We start from the raw sequence: 19,792 nt of genomic DNA, 5'->3' as shown, positions 1-19,792 counted from the left end.
AATTGTATGGTTAATTTTTGAAACGGGGATTTGTTGGTCATCAACATTGCCAGCTGGAAAATATGTGTGCACTAAGTTTGCCGTGGTAGAGCTAGAGAACAATAGATAGATGATAGAAAAAACAATGCTCGTCTTTCCTCCAAGGAATAGCAAAGTAGCCGAAGAAGCACCTGTTCTTGTAGACGGGACAGAGAAAAATGCAATACAACCCAAGCCGCCAACAAGTTCTCCTTCTCCCCTAAAGGAAATACCCCTAAAACAAGGAGAAATAGAGGAAACCAATCCATGGCGTTGTATTGTAGGAGAAGAATTAGAAAAGCAAGGACAACTACGAGAGAAAAGAATAGAGGAACTGGAGAAAACCGCTGTGGACTACAAAGAAAAAAGCATGGGTGGTAAAAACGAGTCTATACGATTTTGGATTATGGAACAAAGAAAGTCTCAGAATTAGAACCAGGTGTGTATTCCATACTTGGTTATAGAGAAAGTGGAGATAGCACCCGAGTTGTTTCTCGAGAGGAAAGCGTCTGGGCAATAAAAGAGCTACAACATATTCTTTCTAGTATGGACTGAATACTTGAAAAGGATGAGGACAAACATGATAGAAAGATTTTCTGGCTGCCAGAAATAAAGCCCCTCCAAATCAAGATAGAGCCAACCAAATCCTTCGTAGTGGAAGACAAGACTATCCATTGGAACCCAATCGTTGCAGCTCCAAATCCAGAACTACTTTCAGAATTGCTGCAAGTACACCAGGAACAGGAGGATCTATTACAGAAAAATGGGCTACATGTTGCTCCGGTACCCAAACCAGGAGAAAAGCACTAGATCTAGAAGCAGGAGAATATACATCCTATTGGTATGCTAGGACAAAGTATCGTGGCAATCCATGCACATATTTGTATCTTGTTTCAGAAGATGGTGTAAAGACACCAGTATATGGATTCTTCCTGGGGAAAGCTATGGAGGACATCGAACTTCGTGGACCACTCATCCGCCAGCTTGGTAGAATGAAAAGAAAACCAGACCGAAAAATAGATCGTCTAGCCTATATAGTTGTGTTGGTAGATATATAGAAAAAACAATATCCTTAGCCCTAGAAAAACACACGATATACAACGTCCATCCAAAGCATAGTAGGCAGACAAACTACTCCATATCGAGAATATGCTCTTTCTTTGGCTTGCTAGGTTGTTCTAGATTCTCACTTGCTACCTTCCAGACTAGTAGTGCGGCAAGAGAGACGTATGTCCACCGTTGTACCGACTGCACCATCGAGGTTACTTTCTGGATATCTTGAGATTGGGTTTCCGCCAATTTCGATTTTTTCCCCAACATGGAGACTATTTTTAGCAAGATATCTTTTGTTTCCCCTGCTAGGCCCTTCAAACGGTCGTAGAAATCTACTAGTGTGGGAGATGGAGATGGGTCGTTGTGGGCAAAGTCACCCGAAATGGTTGTGGTGGGGATGTTGTTGGTGGCAAAGCTGGTGAAGATGGTAGTGATGGAGATGTTGTTGGAGATGTTTGCCATATCTTTGTTTTACTACTACTGCGGATATCTTTCCACGGAGACTTTGGATTTCTCTGATCTACTCAGATAGATCTTTCTTTGGGAGTATTTTTAATGTAATGTCGATCGTAGAATAGCATAATCATTTTAATGAAAGAGAGAAAAATTTCCCCTCCTGTAAAAGTAGTATTGGGGTATAAATCTGGCCCCATCGTGGGCGTACCCGTCTCAGGGTTCCAGGAGAACTACCAATACTACTTCTTGTTTGTTTGTAAATTTTGTGCTCTCCTTCTTGTTGATCTATTTCGTTATGCATGTGAATAGGAATTTCTGCTTGGATTTGCAAGGGCAATTATATGTCCATAAATACATGTTGTGTTGTCCTATAACTGACAACTATGCCATACTTGCATGGTTTAGTACTATGCGATGAAGAACAGCAATGTTGTCTACGCTTCTTCCAACATTTAATATGGAGGATTAACTATAACTGGTTGCATCTCATTGATTAAACACATTACAATCAAATCAGACAATACAACTGCGACGCAATGTTTAGGTTAATACATTATGTATTTTAAAAAGATAGCAGTACGTCATTCTTGAGCATTTCACATATGTGGCGAGTCGAGTATGTTTAGTCTTAGAGTTACAATCACATCATGTATGTATGTATGTATGTATATGTGTGTGTGTGTGTGTGTGCGTGTGTGTGTGTACGTGTGTGTGTGTGCGTGTGTGCGTGTGTGTGTGTTTGCGTGTGTGTGTGTGTGTGTGTCTGTGTGTGTGTGTGTGCAGAGAGAGCCAGAGAGAGAGAGAGAGAGAGAGAGAGAGAGAGAGAGAGAGAGAGAGAGAGAGAGAGAGTGAGATTGCCATATTGTGCGTGTCTCCTTTATGTCTAACCAAATATACAAAATCGGAATAGTACATTGGACTGTAAGTGTTGTTGCAGTAGTGAGTGAGTTGGGTTTAACGCCGCTTTTAACGGTATTTTCGTCATATCACGGCTTGTCAGCTTAATGTGGGAGGAAAGCCGAAAGTGATGCAGGTCTCAGACGTTTACCACTTCGTCGAAACCCACGAGCACGGGTATGGTACTGACAAACCTAGAAACATGATTGGGGCGAACTGGGATTCGAACCCACAATTATAGGTTTCTGGCGTGCCCAAGGGACGCAACTCTGCACAGCGAATCACGGTGCCTTAGACGACTGGGCCACCCGTGTCCCTATTGTTGTAGTAAGGTAATAGCTATTTTCATATACTTTGATTATAGTGTTGTACTGTGTGATTTTGTGTAAATGTGGCTGCGTTGTGTTGATCATGTTGTGATTCACCAGTTCTCTGAAACCTGAGCAAAGTCAGCAGTCTGATACAATGTGTACAGTAGCAGTACTCGCGTGAGAGAGATGCTGTCATCTGCACCAATCAATATACTTTTCAAAACATCCTAATCCACTTTATTATATAAGTCGGGAAAGTTATTTAACTTATTGTGTGAAGAAGGCCCCAAGTTATAAAGGCTGTAGGTGTTTCCCAGTTTCATGAAACCCACGGGCACGGTGTTGTACCCGAGAAAACAAGGATCTTAATGAAAGCAAATCTGGGATTCAAACCTTCAACCTGTAGATACTCGAACAGTTACCAGTAATGGTTGAGCTTTCAGTAATGGCACACATTAGCCTTATGAAGGATGATCATTTCCTCCAACTGGAGAAGTTCCCGGTCATGAATGTCAGAGGAAAATCCCCATTTTGTAGTTGCACAGCGTGACCTCTGCACATCGACTTGCCACGCTTTGAAACAGACCACCCTGAAGGACCGACAGACGGCATCTACTTCAATGTCAATTTCAGGCAAGACAACATAGAGGTTGTACAAAATGCAGTTATGAAAATGAGTACAAGAATGTAGTAATCAAGGGGTGACCAAGCATAACAAATATATTTTACCACCTCATCCCCACTGATGATTTCAAACTGAAGATGTTAAAATCAGCAATCACTATTTCACACAGAGGCACTTGAGGTGGTTAAGGGTTGCTTCGGGTAAATTAGCCGTGGCAGAGTCGTCTCCCCTCATCCAACTTTATTGTCTTCAACTAGGAACACTTTTTTCATTTCTTCCCCATTTAATCTATGTTTTGACACTAATCGTATTTAGTGAACAGTGGAATCAGCTTAACGTTAATTACTCTTGTCAAGTTCTTCGAAAGAACGTTAACACGTTAATACCTTATACTATGGGCAAATTCCTCAATAATCAAGAACAATTATCTGGTAACAAATGTTATATTTGGGATAACACTTTCTTGATAGTTTCTTGGTTGGTTTGGGCGGTCGGGTAGCCTAGTGGTTAAAGCGTTCTCTCGTCACGCCGAAGACCCGGGTTCGATTCCCGACATAGGTACAATGTGTGAAGCCCATTTCTGGTGTCCCTCGCCGTGATATTGCTGGAATATTGCCAAAAGCGGGCGTTAAACCATACTCACTCACTCTTGGTTGGTTTAATCGTCAGCATACAAACTCTGCGATCTTACCCACTCAGCCATCGAGGCTTTCACAAAACAATGGAAGTTCAACAACTGGTAGTCTAGATTACGTTCTCTGTGTACCCCTTTGATAAGTGTAAATGTATGAATATATGAAAGTATGTGGTGTTTGTTCTATTATTCTCGTTTTACCCAGTGTGTGTCTGGTGTCACTGTTTCACCGGAAATATTTCGTCGAGGCGAAATGCCCCTGAACAAAATGTTCATATCATTCATACTAAAATGAATAGGGAAGCTGAAAGTTTAAGGTATGTACGCTTGACCTTGATTACCGAATGAATAAGGCTTCAACCAGGAAACTAGAGGGAGAGTAGTGCGGATTTTCCAAGGTTTAAGGTCATACCCATAGGGTCAAATAAGATGAGAAAATGAGGAAGTTATACTTTCAATTTTCAAAGTCAAAAGCATTCCATTCTAATGACCTTGCACGACGCTTGTGTTGGTCGACACTGATGGTCGCCTCAAATACAGATAAACTTACTGTATTGATTCTCCATGTGAACTCTCTATAATCAGACACGTGAAGATCAAAGGTAGAATAGGTCTTCAGCGACCCATGCTTGCCGTAAAAGGCGACTATGCTTGCCGTAAAAGGCGACTAAGGGGATCGGGTGGTCAGGCTCGCTGACTTCGTTGATGCATGTCATCGTGTCCGAATTGCGTAGATCGATGCTCATGATATTAATCCTAGATTTTCTGATCCAGATTCGATATCTACAGACCGCCGTCATATAGCTGGAATATTGCTGAGTGCGGCGTTAAACAACAAAAGAACCAACCAACTTAAGTATAATAATTAAGTTTACACATCACATATCATTGAAACTTTGTATCTAAAATTAATCCGAGTGCTGTACAGGCAACTGGTTTCATTAAAACCTCCTGTTTCAAATATACACTCACAACAAAACGGACAACTGATGATGACGCAGAGAAAATGGACAGTACCTGGGATGGATGTATCTCGAGGAATGCCTACATGTACCATTAACATATCCCACAACAAAATGACAAGGAAATAATCCTTAATATTGATATTGTTAACATTCCATTACAATCGGTTGATGTAAAATATTGTATAGTTATTCAATGAGAAAGATAACGTTCTGATTATATGTGTTTCTCTTTACTTCGTCTTGCATACGAATCTCGTGATCCATATATTTGTTTCAGACAAGCAGCAGTATATGTAATTAATGAAGCATACATGTTTGATGTGGGAATCTCATGTAAATATTTGGGTTGAAGATGGCTCCTCTAAGCACTCTGGCTTTTAATCAGGATGGGTCTAAATATTTCAAAGACATACATTATTTGGTCGAAATGCCTTGTCAATTGTGCATGTGGTGGCAACTTGTCATCAGGTGACGTTCAGCAAGAGAGTGACGGAGAGTTGTCGAATGATTAATCGTGTTTGCCACGTCCCCTCTGGAGTCGCCATCAGTTGAATGGATACCCGGTAGAAGATGTTAATGTGACAGTTAACCAACAGTTAACTGTCTACCACCGTTATGAGTTGGAAAGTGTGCGCTGTACAATTATACATTATATATTAATATACTCAACAACAAAAGTTCTTGTGACACCAATATTTTAGTGTATTTTTCAAACAAGTAAAGTTTGGTTTTCAATATTGTAGTACATGTATGGAATCAAGTCACAAAAACGCAACTGCTACAGAAAAGCATGCATTCCATGCAAAAGTTGACTTTTATGCCATCACCATGCATTTCACTACTCAAGAATGGGTATAAAAACACGTGTGTTAACGGGATTCCATATGCATTGTTTAGCATCGTGCTGACAACAACAGAAAAACAACAAAATTACGCATTTATTCAACGTTACGAAATGCCAAGCCTGTCCGAAAATGAGCGTCTGCGATCCATTGGTATGCTTGAAGCAGGATCGAGTCAACGTGATGTTGCAAGACAATTTAACGTCCACAGAAACACCATTTGGTGTTTATGGCAACGTTGGCAACAGACGAATGCAGTCAGAGACCATTCTCGGAGTGGCAGGCCAAGCGTAGCCAATAATCGACAAGACAACTGGATTCGAACACACACCTATGAAATCAATTCCAGCCAGCAACAGTGACTGCAAGAAGCATCCCTGGCCTTAAACGAATATCTTCACAAATCGTGCGTCGCCGCCTCAGATGTGCAGAGATTGTCGCCAGAAGACCCGCCAGACGTCCCATTTTGACAGGAAACCATTGTCAAGCACGTCTACAGTGGTGCAGACAGCGTCTACGCTTGACGGCCATGCAGTGGGGACATGTTATTACATGTTATATTCACTGAAGCGTATCGTTTTCACCTCACCCACAGCGATGGACGGATTCATGTGTACCGACGTCGAGGTGAACATTACATCAATCATTGTGTCATGGAAGAAGATCGGTTCAGGGGCTGCAGCGTTATGGTATCGGGTGGGATTACAGCAAGAGAGAGGACCCGGTTGATATTAGTAGAGGGAAATCTCAATGGACAGCACTACCGCGACGAGATCATCGTCCCTGTTGTTCTACCGTCTTTGCGTCGTCATGGCCCAGACATTACCTTTCAACATGACAACGCCCGCCTCGATCGCTCCCCTGATCTCTCATCAATCGAGCACATGTGGAATGATATGGATAGGCGGCTTCGACGTCAACCATGTGTTCGTTAGACACTCCAGGAACTTCGAAACATGCTCCAGCAGATATAGACAGATATCCCACAGGACTTTGTGCGACGCCTGGTCCATTCCATGAGACGAAGATGTGTTGCTTGCATCGCAACCAGAGGTGGACACACGCACTCTTGATTTGTAAATTGACATTTTGGCATGTTCATGCTTTTTATGAAATCACGCATTTTCTGAAGTCAGTATGGCAAATTAAACCATTTAAACACTTACAGGAGTCTTTTATCTGTTGCAAACCGAAATTGTATCAGATTTGGTAAAAAACATAACTTTGCATTAAATCTTATTCAATGTCACAGGAAGTTTTGTTGTTCAGTATATAACGACAGCCCGGTGGATAAAGAACACATCTTGTGTGTCTCTTTGAGTTGCGTCCTTTAGGCGAGCACGAAACCTATGATTGTGGGTTCGAATCCCAGTTCGCCCCGATTATGTTTCTAGATTTGTCAGCACCATACCCGTGCCTGTGGGTTTCAACCAGGTGGTAAACGTCTGAGACCTCCATCACTTCGGGCTTTCCTCCCACATTAAGCTGACACACTGTCATATAACTGTACTACTTTTAAAAGCGGTGTTAAACACAACTCACTCACTCACTCTGTTTACCCCTGCAGTCACGAAAAGGCCCAAGCTGGTGTAACACGTATTGTGATCTCCTGATTGTAGGTCAGTGGGCTCCATGACAAAAGTGTGGTGACAATTCGCCAAATTACGTCCCTTAAGCGTGCCAGGAACCTATCATCTGAGCACAATACTTGCACTCGTTGTAAACATCTAAGACCTGCATCACTTACATGTACGTCTTTCACTCCTCACCTGCATCCGCTGACACGTCATATAACTGAAAACCTAACTCATTCACTCTTTCTCCGAATCTACATTAGATCCCCAGAAAAAATCGTTTCTCGTATTTTCCTGTTCGGTTTGGTACACAATAAATATCCTCTACTTTTTTTGCATGGAATATATCATATTTAAGAGATCTTCTTGTTTTAAGTTGAAACACTTGTGTTAATAACGTAGCTCTGAGTTGCTAGGGTTGAGACGTTTAATCAATGCTCACACGTCAGCTCGCAAAATATTAAATGTGTGTAAATGCAAATTACATGGCCGCATAAAAATCACACCCGTTAACACGGAAATATTTAATTACATCCCGACAGTGTGGAAATTCAGCTGTTGCATGTGAACACGTTCTGCAATCTCTCTCAACCCTTGATTATCTGACATAATTATGACATATATGTATGTTATTGAAGCAGTGATCTTGTACGGAGGATTGATTTCATTTGTCAGTAAGTACTTTTACCTTTTACTCATCGCCTGTATCAGCTCATTATGTGTCTCGGGCCTATAGTGAACGGTCCTATTTGCATATTTTACCTCTACAAAATGTTCCTTTGCGTTCAGTTTGAACCCCAGATACATCTACAACATATATACCATGTAAACAGTTTTGAAATGACCACTTGAAACACTGAAATAATATCGTCACCCGTGAAGAGTGTACGGAATTCCTTTGACATGCTTAGTTTCGTAAGTGTGCATCTTATTTTCCGTTGCTCTGGTACGACAGCATGTATGTGAATGGTTTTCTTCACTTTCTCCACCTTGTTTTTAGCTACCAACAAAGTAACAACAATTACCTTCTTTTGACGTGTTTTGTTATGACTGGCCGGTGATTGAACCCCGGGCCTTCCGCTCCCCGGCTCTACCACTAGACCACGATGCAGTCACAACTATGTTAGAAAACGTTGTTGTATGTTGTTGGATTTCGGCGTAGGATTATAATGACGCACACATTAGTTGTTTATAAAGAGGTTGATATTGTTGAACCAGTAGTCTCCAGCACTGCAATTCTCTGTGTCGAAATGCATCCCTTGGTCGTTCAATAATCAGACAAATGTGGGTTCAAATCTCATTTTCGCTATGATATCCTTCGGCATATATTTGTCGGCTCACCACAGATATAGGACATGCATCACACCGGGGTTACCTGCCATCGGAAGCTGACACGCCTAAACTAAACTAAAACTAAAATAGCGTTCATAGCTAAAATGTTAAAAGTTAAAATGTAAAGACACCTCAGGTCCAGTACGAGGTTGCGCAGTTCAATATTACTGGAAACTCTGTACACAAAAGAACAGCCCTTCAGTGTAAAAGCTGACAGTTATATCTGACAGAAACCTCTTCTCCCCTGTAACCAAAACATAGGGAACACTGTGGATCTTGCATTACTGGGTCAAATGTCGTAATGTTCAAAGTAGACTAGTAAACAGTCATAAATACAAAGCACACGTTTGATAATAATTTCAGGTTCTTTACATGTTGTGGACGTATGGCATATATTATCGCGTGAATGATAAGATGGAATCAGGACTTGATAGAATAATATAAGTGAGTCGTACCCTCAGCCTCAACGTACACATTTAGGTCAACTCAGTCCACATTTTTTCAGATTTAAGTTTGTGGAAAGCGAAATGTGACGATGCACCGTCAGTATGTCACATTACTCACACACGGTAGAGTACATCCCATGTAGTTCCGTACTCGTTTCAATGAAGAATCAAAGTCCAGGGTCTCGTGGACCACAAATAACTCGATAATTGTTGTTTGTTATATGTCTGATACCAACATTTTAACTAATGCTGTGAAATAATTTATGTTCGTGCGTAAATGCAAGGAGGTAAATAGGAGAAAAAATTAAAGGAAATGTTTATAGTCAGTAATGTTAAACCTGCTCTGAACGTCAGGTAAATCTGATACCGTCATAGTAAGCATTGTCCTACAGTTCTGAAGTTACATTTGACTTCACCAACTGTATAGTGTTGTTTCTAATGTGTTGTTTCAGCCTCCCAGAACAACACTGTTGCCCGTGTCGGGGAAAGAGTCCACATGTCCTGGAATGTACTTCCAGCTGTGCCGGAGTTTGAGATCAAGTCTATCAGACCTTCTAATGGGAAGGTCAGGCCTCATCATTCCAAGGTCCTGTTTGATGTGGAGGACTATTCACATGTGTATACATCTATCAACACACATACAGAGAATGGGACAAGGATTCAGCTGAGTGTCAATACATCCCTGCAAGGAAGGACACTGGTCAGTCTCACATTCCACAGTGTCGACGTGCAGGACGCCGGAGTGTACCAGTGTGTTACCTACGACAGTGACAGGTCTGCTAACACGTGGACTCAGCTTCTCATTGTACTGCGTAAGTATCGAGATAATCTGAGTATGATCAGTTCACCTCCCAAATAGACTATTCCATATTGGACGCTCGTTTTTGTGACACAATGAAAGGAATATTTTACCTGACTTGTAAATGATGCAAGGGTAAATTCATCCACACCTAAAGATGAGTTTTCCATTATCAGTTCAGGACTTTAGTTGAAGAGATTGTTTTCAAGGAAGGCGCTGTGGGGACATGATAGGATAGCGAGTAGTGCACTAGAAATGGCATTTATACTTCGAACACGTGTGTGTGGCAAACTGTAACATCGATGAGACATAATACAAGTGATAAGTGAGGATGGGCTAACTGTGACTGCTATCTTTTGTCAACAACCACATCTATCACAGAGAGTGATTTGTATTACGGATATGGATATGGGCATTTGCTGAGGAAAATAACAAACATGACTGGGGCTAATAAACAGCGCTTGGTAAGGTGAGGTAAAATAGAGATTAAAGTCGCGTTAAAAATTATTGCATTGACATAGCGACGTGCATGTGTGTGTGTGTGTGTGTGTGTGTGTGTGTGTGTGTGTGTGTGTGTGTGTGTGTGTGTGTGTGTGTGTGTGTGTGTGTGTGTGTGCGTGTGGCTGCTTGTGCTAGTCTGGGCTAATGCCAGTTTTATAGCCCACTGAGAAACCTTTCGACATATTTAACATGGGTACTCTACTTACATACAGTATACTGACTCCGAGCCGACCAGTCTTTTTTCTATTGATGCCGAGCGCCAGGCAGGGTAACATCTTTTAACGTCTTTTGGTCTGACGCGTCCGTGGATCAAACCACCGACCTTCCGTTCTCCGGACAGACGCTTTATCCACTAGTCCACAGAGGCGGTAAACAGTACTTGGACATTAATTTGTGAATTCAGTATTTATTCCCTATGTAGTTATTGACTCTCGCAGAAATGGATAGAAAATCACATATATGATCTTAAGATGTTTGTTATTTAACGCAAAATTCCAGTTATAAGACGGCGGTCTGTATATAATCGTGTCTGGAACAGACAATCCAGTGACTGACATCATGAGCATCGATCTACGTAAGACGGGTACGATGACATGCATCAACCAAGTCACCTCATGCAAGACGAATTCAAACCCGGATCTTCCAGGGGGGATTGTTACAGACACATTGACTGATTCGAATAAATATTCCAGGCCAGCTAACAATGTGAAAAGTGGGTTTGAGTCCCGACGAAGTGTGTGTACACATTCTTTACCTTAAGGTTCTCTTTTAAGTCATACAGTGAGTCGACCATTATTAGATAGTTCTCTTTCACACTGTTCTCAGAGAAACCATCACAACCGAACATCAGCACGACATCTGCCGACGCTGTATCAGGTGGTCCTGTGACGCTGACCTGCACCTCCACCTCCAGGAGTCTTCCTCTAGACCGGTCTCTGTACCCGTATACCCTGAACACGTCCTACACCTGGAGGAGAAACAACAGGAGGATGGAGAGCGGAGTACACGTGGAGGGGGCAGTCCTGACTATAGACAACGTCACCAAGGGGGACAAGGGTGTCTACACGTGTCAGTCTGAAGAAGAGGGCGTCCTGTCAGACTGGAGTCAGGGATACACTCCGAATGTTCTGTGTGAGTCGAAGTTAGTTTGTGTGGAATTGATATTAAAAGCATCGTGTACAGAAGGTGCATGTTTGTATATAATGCATATCGTTTATGCTATTGTTTAATATTGTTTTTCATTGTGTAAAATGTCTGGATATACGGAACTACATGGTACCGTGTACAGGTAGACTTTTAGGTAACATGTACACTGTGAAATCCCTTTCTTGTTCACTTTCAATGGTACAGTGACCTTTGTGAGTACGTACATGGCATTGTATTCACACTCTCTACTTTAGATGACAGTCATTATACAATTCATGGATGATTTTAGCCCACCTGACGGAAAGTCAAATGGGCATATCGCGTGATTAGTTGTCCGCCCGTCCATCAGTATCATTTGCATATTCAACATTACTTCTGACCTACAAGGCTACAATGATCTTAGTTTTTATATTTCTACAGTGCCCTGGGACTCCGATCCGATGTAACACATGGCCACGTAACACATTTAAGGTTATTAATCGTCCCTCTTCTTTCAAAATGTATTGCAATTTGGCCTGGGTGTATAGTCAGTAATGGGGCCTAACATATGTGTTCAATGTACTGTGATCTTATGAATTTTGTGTTAAAAGTAAAATACTTTCACGGGCAACCAAAATCAAAGTAGGAGCAACACTAACAAAAATTAGGGATTTCGCGAAAGGTTGCCTTGGAAACTTGAAGCTTGAATAAAAAAATGGTTCAAGGAACATTAAAAGAGGCTGTCGGTAGGATGGTCAAGACATGTTGTCACCGTACATTGCTTTTGGATACAGCGGGACAGCGTTTTTGCTGACAATTTCGTTGACTTGTATGTTATTTACCCCATGGTTGATCAAAGTAAAAACCGTAATTTGCTTCGGCCATCCTGGCAAGGGTTAGGGACGACAACGCTCTAAAGTTGGGTTCATTCTTGTGGCGGACTACTTATGGTGCATGACCTTGTGACCCCCAACACTAGCGATACTGACTTTTACACTTGAAAGAACAGCGATATCCAAGCTTTATGACGGCGGCTATGGCTGTGTGGCCATCAGTTATGTAAGGAAAATGATTACATTATTTATGTTATTCAGATGGACCAGACACGGTACAGTTTAACGACAGCAGAGACAACGTGTCTGCAGTAGAAGGTGACCCACTCACAGTGAGATGTTCTGCTGACTGTAACCCCGCCTGCACTGTGACCTGGTGGGACACATCCAGACAGAGGGTGATCACGGGACAGAGGGAGGCTGAGTTGTATATACCAGCTGTAGACAGATCTGTGTCTGGACAGTACATCTGTCACGTCAACAACAGATATGGGAATACATCACGGAGCCTGACGCTGGACGTTTTCTGTAAGACTTCTACAACATTGCTGGTGATAGACAGAATCTGTAACATTTATTTGGATACCTCCTGTAATAACCAATTTCATTTTCATTCATTTCAACTTTCTCTAATCCCACAGAGATGATAAATCATTTAAACAGGTAATATTGACTATATTCTGATGATGTGACATCACGTCAATGTGATTCTTGAGATTCTTTCAAATGGCAAAGCGTTTATGTTCATTCAAAATCAAATTAGCAAAGATCTGTATTAAAGACAGAAATCGATTGTTTATTTACTACCTAATTCGACAAACGAAACTGTTCCGATAACTCCGATAAGATTTGCGACAATTTTACTGAAGTTCGCCACATTTACAAATTAAAGTGACTGCTTATTCCATATGTTATATATCGGAAACATTAGAATCCTAATCAATGCTTTTGTTATTTATTAAATGTTCCAGCACTAAAGCTGGTGACGCTCCCATCGTCGTGGGTTTCACCTAAGTGGCAAACGTCTAAGACCTGCATCACTTCGGGCTTTCCTACCACATAAAGCCGACACACCGTGATATAACTGGAATCATGTTAAAAGCGTTGTTATACCCAACTCACTCACTCACTCACTCACTCATTCATCCCTCCTTCTCCATCCTACCCCTCCCCCTTGTAGAATATTGGCCCCTCCGTCACATGTGTACTTCCAGTAGTCACACACGTACTTGTCACAGAAACAAACTGCACATGTTTATCTCGCTATTCACACATATATTACAAAACCTAACTGTACGCGTACATCACATTATACAGGATCAGAAGGATCCGCTGTCGCGTGTAGTAGCATTTTCCGTTGTTAGCTGGTGATACAGTGGGGAACTACTGACCATAGTATATCAAACATTCCAGATGGACCTGACCAGATACAGTTTAACGGTGCAAGTGACAGGCTAAAGGCAGAAGAAGGTGACCCTTTCACAGTGAGATGTTCTTCTGACTGTCACCCCGCCTGCACTGTGACCTGGTGGAACACATCCAGACAGAGGGAGATCACGGGACAGAGGGAGGCTGTGCTGTATATACCAGCTGTAGACAGATCTGTTTCTGGACAGTACATCTGTCACGTCAACAACACACATGGGAATACATCACGGAGCCTGACGCTGGAAGATTTCTGTAAGACTCCTACAACATTAGCGACAGACTTTAGTAACAGAATCAGTGGCATGCAAACATTTATTTATATCATCTCAGCTGGCGTAAACGCTGTTGTTGCGAAATTTCAGAGTTATTATTGAAACGAGTATGTCATTAATGCATTATTTAAATTACCATGTGACACATAAATATTCAACCTTATTTCGTGTGAAACATAGCTTATTCAGTATAAGGCTACCGATAAGCACAACAAGAAAAAACACCACACCTGGCAAAACATGTGCAGATACAGAATAGCTCTGGTATGATATATTCCGAGGATCAGCCGTTCTCATTGTACCACCCACCCCCATTCATTTAACAATAAGGATCAAGCGCCGAACACACACACACACACACACACACACACACACACACACACACACACACACACACACACACACACACACACACACACACACACACACACACACACACACACACACACACACACGATCCTAGAAGTTATCTCTCCAAAGCAAAATAAGATTAGAAACATAATAAACAGCGAGTATTGTATTTTGAATGTTCCAGCACGAGAGGTTACTGGAGTTGTCGTCGCTTCGACCGTCCCTGTGGCTGCTGTCTGTTCTGTCCTGATCGTCGTCACAGCTGTGGTCGTCATATTTCTTGCTCGTAGAAAACAGAAACGTGAAGGTAATATTGTGTGGTGTGAGTGTGAATGAGCACAACGTGAGAGTAACATTAAATATTCTACCATAATATTTTAGAATCCTGCATTCTGATTGGCCCCAAGCAGTATTGGATCCACTTTAGGCCATGAAGATCATATTACCGTGAACAAAATATTCAGAAGCACTTTTGGGGAAAACCCGCCCGTTTGGCAATTTCAAATATGGATCTCACTTCATTAACGTTGCTAAATAACGTGTTGCGGTTTCTACATTATGACCAGTTAATGTGGCAGTATATTTCAGGAGACACACGTTAAAACAAATATTTAGAGAGTGCAAAGAGTTATCGCGTTCGGTTTCGAATATATGTTACACGTTTCAAATCTACGTTCGGAAAGCTCTATATCCAACACTCTAGGTTTATCTTCTTAATGAATACATGAATCAACTTGTTGTTTGCACATCCACCAGGCATTGTTCGCCGTTGCTCACATTAGTGACCATTGATCAAGATATTAGAAACCGCCCTTCAGTTTCGTTAACTACGAATGAGTCCTGTTTTCAGCTGATCGTTTCATGTCAACAAAACAATTATTTTTCCTGACCTAAAATTGTAAATTGTACAAGATATTCTGGGTTTAAAATTCTTCCTGGAGTTTAATGTAATCACGGTATGTGGTGTGTACAACTAAGTGTGTGTGTCATCACGCGGGAATAGTTCGAGTCTCAATATTAAAGTAGAATCAACAAAAAAAAAATGATCAATACGATAGACGCGAAACAATGACGGTATTGTTGTTTTCACTATTTAATGCTGTGTAAGGTTGTTTTTGTTGTTATTGTTGTTGTTGTTAACCACAGTGTCATACCATTAGAACAACATGAAAATGACGGTTTTGGTGAGGGTAGTGTGTGTCTGGTTTGGGAGGGGGATTGTAAAGATCATCATTGTTATTAATATTACTGGGTTTAATCAGTTATTTAGGTATCTTCCTTGTCGTTGACTTTGAATAAACGAAAAGACGGCTATGCTTCCCTGTCCTTGATATTCAAAACCAAGTTGTGTGAGGAAAGTGAGTCTGACACCAGCGTTAAAGGAAGAGTATTACCGCTGAGATTATGCATAACCTATCACTCTCGTAAATACAGTAGGTCAGACGCGATGTTAAGAATGGAATAAAATAAATATATATTATCATTTCACAGGTACGCAATGAAATAAGTAATACGTCTATCATCTATTTATGTTGAAATATGTATCCATAATTATCTAAAGACATTTCTAACTTTCAGAGAGGGGATACATTCATAACCGGTGAGTACATGCTGTCTATCATGTCACTAACCTTGCATAGTCAGATGAATAAAACTGTATATATACAGTTAAACTGATAGTGTATCACAGATTATCTGATGACTAGTTTGCCTTGATTAGTTCCTTCTGCTTTAATCATTTTGAATTCCTTTCCCTCAGAGTGGTCACATATACCCGGGACGAGGAAACAGACGGAAGCTACCAGGAAATAGAAGGTTGGTGTCGTAAAAAATAATTAGTCATTCAACGCCATTGCAATTATATCGGATTACGCTTCTTAAATTTTACAAGGTGTTCGCGAATCATTTAATGAATAATGTAATCAACCGTTTCTTGAAAACAGTTCGTATTCTTTGATTTGTATAACTTTTAATGGACATACTGTTAAGTCATAACTTATCACTAATATTAATTTGTTTCTGTCATCAAGTTGTGACTTCTGAGAAATGTTAAGCACTGATTGACCTTTTACAATCATAAGCCGCACTGGCTCTTTTACCCCAGTGCAGCTTTATCTAAACTTCTTAATCGCGTAAGAGGAAACAAGTCACATATCACAGCATACGTCAACCTATTTATCATTAGTTTAAAGGTATGCAATGACAAGGAGTCATCTGTTATTCATCTTGCATTTTGTATACATAATTACCTGCCCAACGTTATAATTTTCAGAGGGAGGATCCATTCACAATCGGTGAGTATCTGCCATCGATATTCAAGTGAAATGAATAAAAAGTTACTCTGATATGGCCTTGCGTGGCCATAACGGCGAAACTCTCTAACAAGCTGTTTAACACATTGTAACTTGAAAATGTATCACAGCTTATCTGTAGGCTAACTTGTCTCTTATTTCAATCTTTTTTAATATTCATTGTCACCAGCGTGGTCTCATTTGCCCGGGATGAGGACAAAGATGGGAGCTACCAGGAGATAGAAGGTTGGTGTCTTTAGGTTGTCTACCGGTTTGATGGTGTAATGACCAGGGCCCACTTGCACAAAGCGATCTTAGCGCTAAAATGATCGTAACTCCCATACTTTAAGATAGGCTTACGATAGTCTTAGCGGTAAGAATGCTTTGTGCAAGTGGGCCCTGATCTAACGACTTATTATAAGTCAACCTGTCTCCCGTCTAAAGCCGAAATGCAAGGACCAGGGCCCACTTGCACAAAGGGATCTTACCGCTAAGATGATCTTAACTACCATACTTTAACATTGGCTTACACTAGTCGTAGCAGTAAGATCGTTTTGTGCAAGTGGCCCCAGGAGTCAAATCATCAAGGATGGCATACTGTAAAAAACGAGAAGAAAATAATTATCATTTGCTTAACGGTATTCATGGAATGCCACTGGACATTAAATAGTTAGGGAAACACATTAACGGGTAAAAACAAAAATTGTTTCATATGAAGTTCACTGAAAATTAATTTATTCTGAATTTAAATAATGCATCTTTCAATACATATCCATGAAGACATCTCATTGACTTTGATGTCGTGATTCACAATTGCACATGAATTTTCATGCACGGCGCACAATTTGAATATTTGTTGGGAGCATGATACTCACACACGTGTTATTTAATGTAAACAGTTCACAATGAATGTTTAGCTGTGAGGTGCTCATAAAATTAACGTCCACGTGCCGTGGGTAAGCCGCGAACAAGAATGGCGCAAAAAAGTTGGAATAAACTTATATGTTCACTGAAACACAATATCATTTCTATTGAGACGTTGTCTACACTAATGTCACGTGTGACTTCACGTCAACAAAACAAGCAATTCGGTTTGTGTATCGACGGAATCGATACCAAACTGACACATGAACAGCTCGGACAATTCTTTGGTTGAGTTAAATTAGTGCACAGCCGGTTCAGGGAGCACAATCTTTGCTTGACATTAGGAACAACATCCCTAGGCTGTATTCAATCATCTGGCGTCTTCAAGGCGTCGTCGCTGCCTCGCATGCATCAACGCAAATGGTGGTCACACCCCGTTGTTAATTGAGCGTTTCTTTCAAGGCGTGTTTCTCTGTTTCTTTTTCCCAATTATGGGTTTTGTGAATGAATTTGTTATGATAAAAAATTGGTCAGACGAATGTCCATACCATATTACATTTTTAATTACGTAACATTTAAATCACTTCATATGAAGCACAGTTATTTTCCCCGTTAGTATACATATATGCGAACGTTCTTATCTATTTGTGAAAGGGTGTTATTGATGTAACTGTTCCGCACTTTAGGTAAATATATTTAAACAAATGATTTATTATACTTTTTAAGTAAAATGATTATCCGATTACCTAAAATGCACACAAATCCCTTGATTATTCATTTGGATATAAAGATCAAACAATAACAATTATACAATAAGTATCATAAAATACGTTAAATAGTCTTCAAATATCAGCAGACATCCCGAAGTCATATCATGTTATTTTAAAAACCATAATTTGATCTCTTGATGACACCTTTAAACATATAAGTGAGCCATCGTGAATCATTACCTGGGTTATGTAATACGCCATGTTCGAAAAACGGATAGTTGTATTGGTCATATGCATTGTCATTTCATACGACATTAATCCCTAATGTTTGAGACATGTCACTGCACGGTAGACATTTTCCTTTGAAGTATCATATTGACTATACATGTGTGTAACTTTTGTCTTACACCAGAAGAGGTCAACGTAGACGACATCGCCCCTCTTGTAGCTGTCTACTCTGTCATGCTCACGGCTGTGGCAGTTGTGGTGGCAGCAGTTGCTATTCTTGTCTGCAAGGACGTAAAAGGTAAGGAAACAAATTACTCTCTTACAATTCAATCAACCTTAAGTTAACCTTTTGTCAAGTATCTAGAAACGCTGAAGTCTTGTTTTGTCAGTGTTGTCTTTTTTGGGTGAAAATATATGTTTTGCGCGAAGTTTCATTCGTTAAAGAATTTGACACGTACAACGTTTCTTTACTTTCAGATGGTCACAGCAGAAGGTACATACATTTTGTATTGTTGCAAGTGAAATATTGGAGTTGTATGTTATAGATAGGTCTCGGGGTAACTTCATATCGTTGAAAAAAAACACACCGATATTTCTCCTGTTTCTATTTAATGTGTGAAGCAACATACTTTAAGTCACCTGAGACAATAATAATACAATAGTTAAATAAAACAATAGCTGTATTTTCATTTGTATCTTGTGATGGTAATTACTCAAGTGAATGTATGCTATGTATGTTTTTTACAGAAGGGTGGGAAAATGTTAAAGTTGTGTTTGTTTTAAGTCGGAGGTGGATAATTTGTTAGGAACAAGGTTTTCCTTCATATAATAGGTTGTATTGCCAGCCGCATTTAAACAACATACATGTATCCTTCACTGTCTGTGCAAGTCAATTTCATATGTAAAGTACAATTTGTGATATAAGTTTTACGTTGTAATTATAGATGTGGTGAATATCTCACTGTGGTGGGGGAGAGACTATCCTGTGACATCAGTGATGCACCGTACGCTTCCATCAATGAGGAGGATGCCTTATCCTTGCATGATTATGAGCGACTACTGCGGGAACAGTTTCACAACTACAGGTCTCTCAACCCTTCGGCTTCCTCCACGGAGGACCACCGTACAAGGTGCAGCCTAATGTGAGGGAACAGTTCCCCATCTACACGTGCCCCAACCCTTCAGATTCCTCTTTGGACGTCCACTGTACCAGGTGCAGTCTAATGTGAGGAAACAG

General features: G+C 40.7%; 1 protein-coding gene across 1 annotated transcript; it reads left to right on the top strand.

The window, feature by feature from the left end:
- The first annotated feature begins 124 nt into the window (after positions 1-124).
- On the top strand, positions 125-19,701 carry LOC139457419 (uncharacterized). Its single transcript, XM_071238819.1, has 13 exons — positions 125-395; positions 916-1,005; positions 9,606-9,965; positions 11,279-11,584; positions 12,673-12,939; positions 14,647-14,769; positions 16,041-16,062; positions 16,222-16,277; positions 16,735-16,756; positions 16,944-16,999; positions 18,740-18,853; positions 19,033-19,048; positions 19,500-19,701. The coding sequence occupies exons 1-13, from the start codon at positions 125-127 to the stop codon at positions 19,699-19,701; spliced, it is 1,905 nt and encodes a 634-aa protein (XP_071094920.1).
- The last annotated feature ends 91 nt before the right edge of the window (positions 19,702-19,792 follow it).

This window comes from Haliotis cracherodii, unplaced genomic scaffold (genome assembly GCF_022045235.1).
Source record: "Haliotis cracherodii isolate W230 unplaced genomic scaffold, xgHalCrac1.p SCAF_12, whole genome shotgun sequence".
NCBI lineage: Eukaryota > Metazoa > Mollusca > Gastropoda > Lepetellida > Haliotidae > Haliotis > Haliotis cracherodii.
Note: the sequence above shows the minus strand (reverse complement) of the source record. Positions and strands in the feature narration are given on the sequence as shown.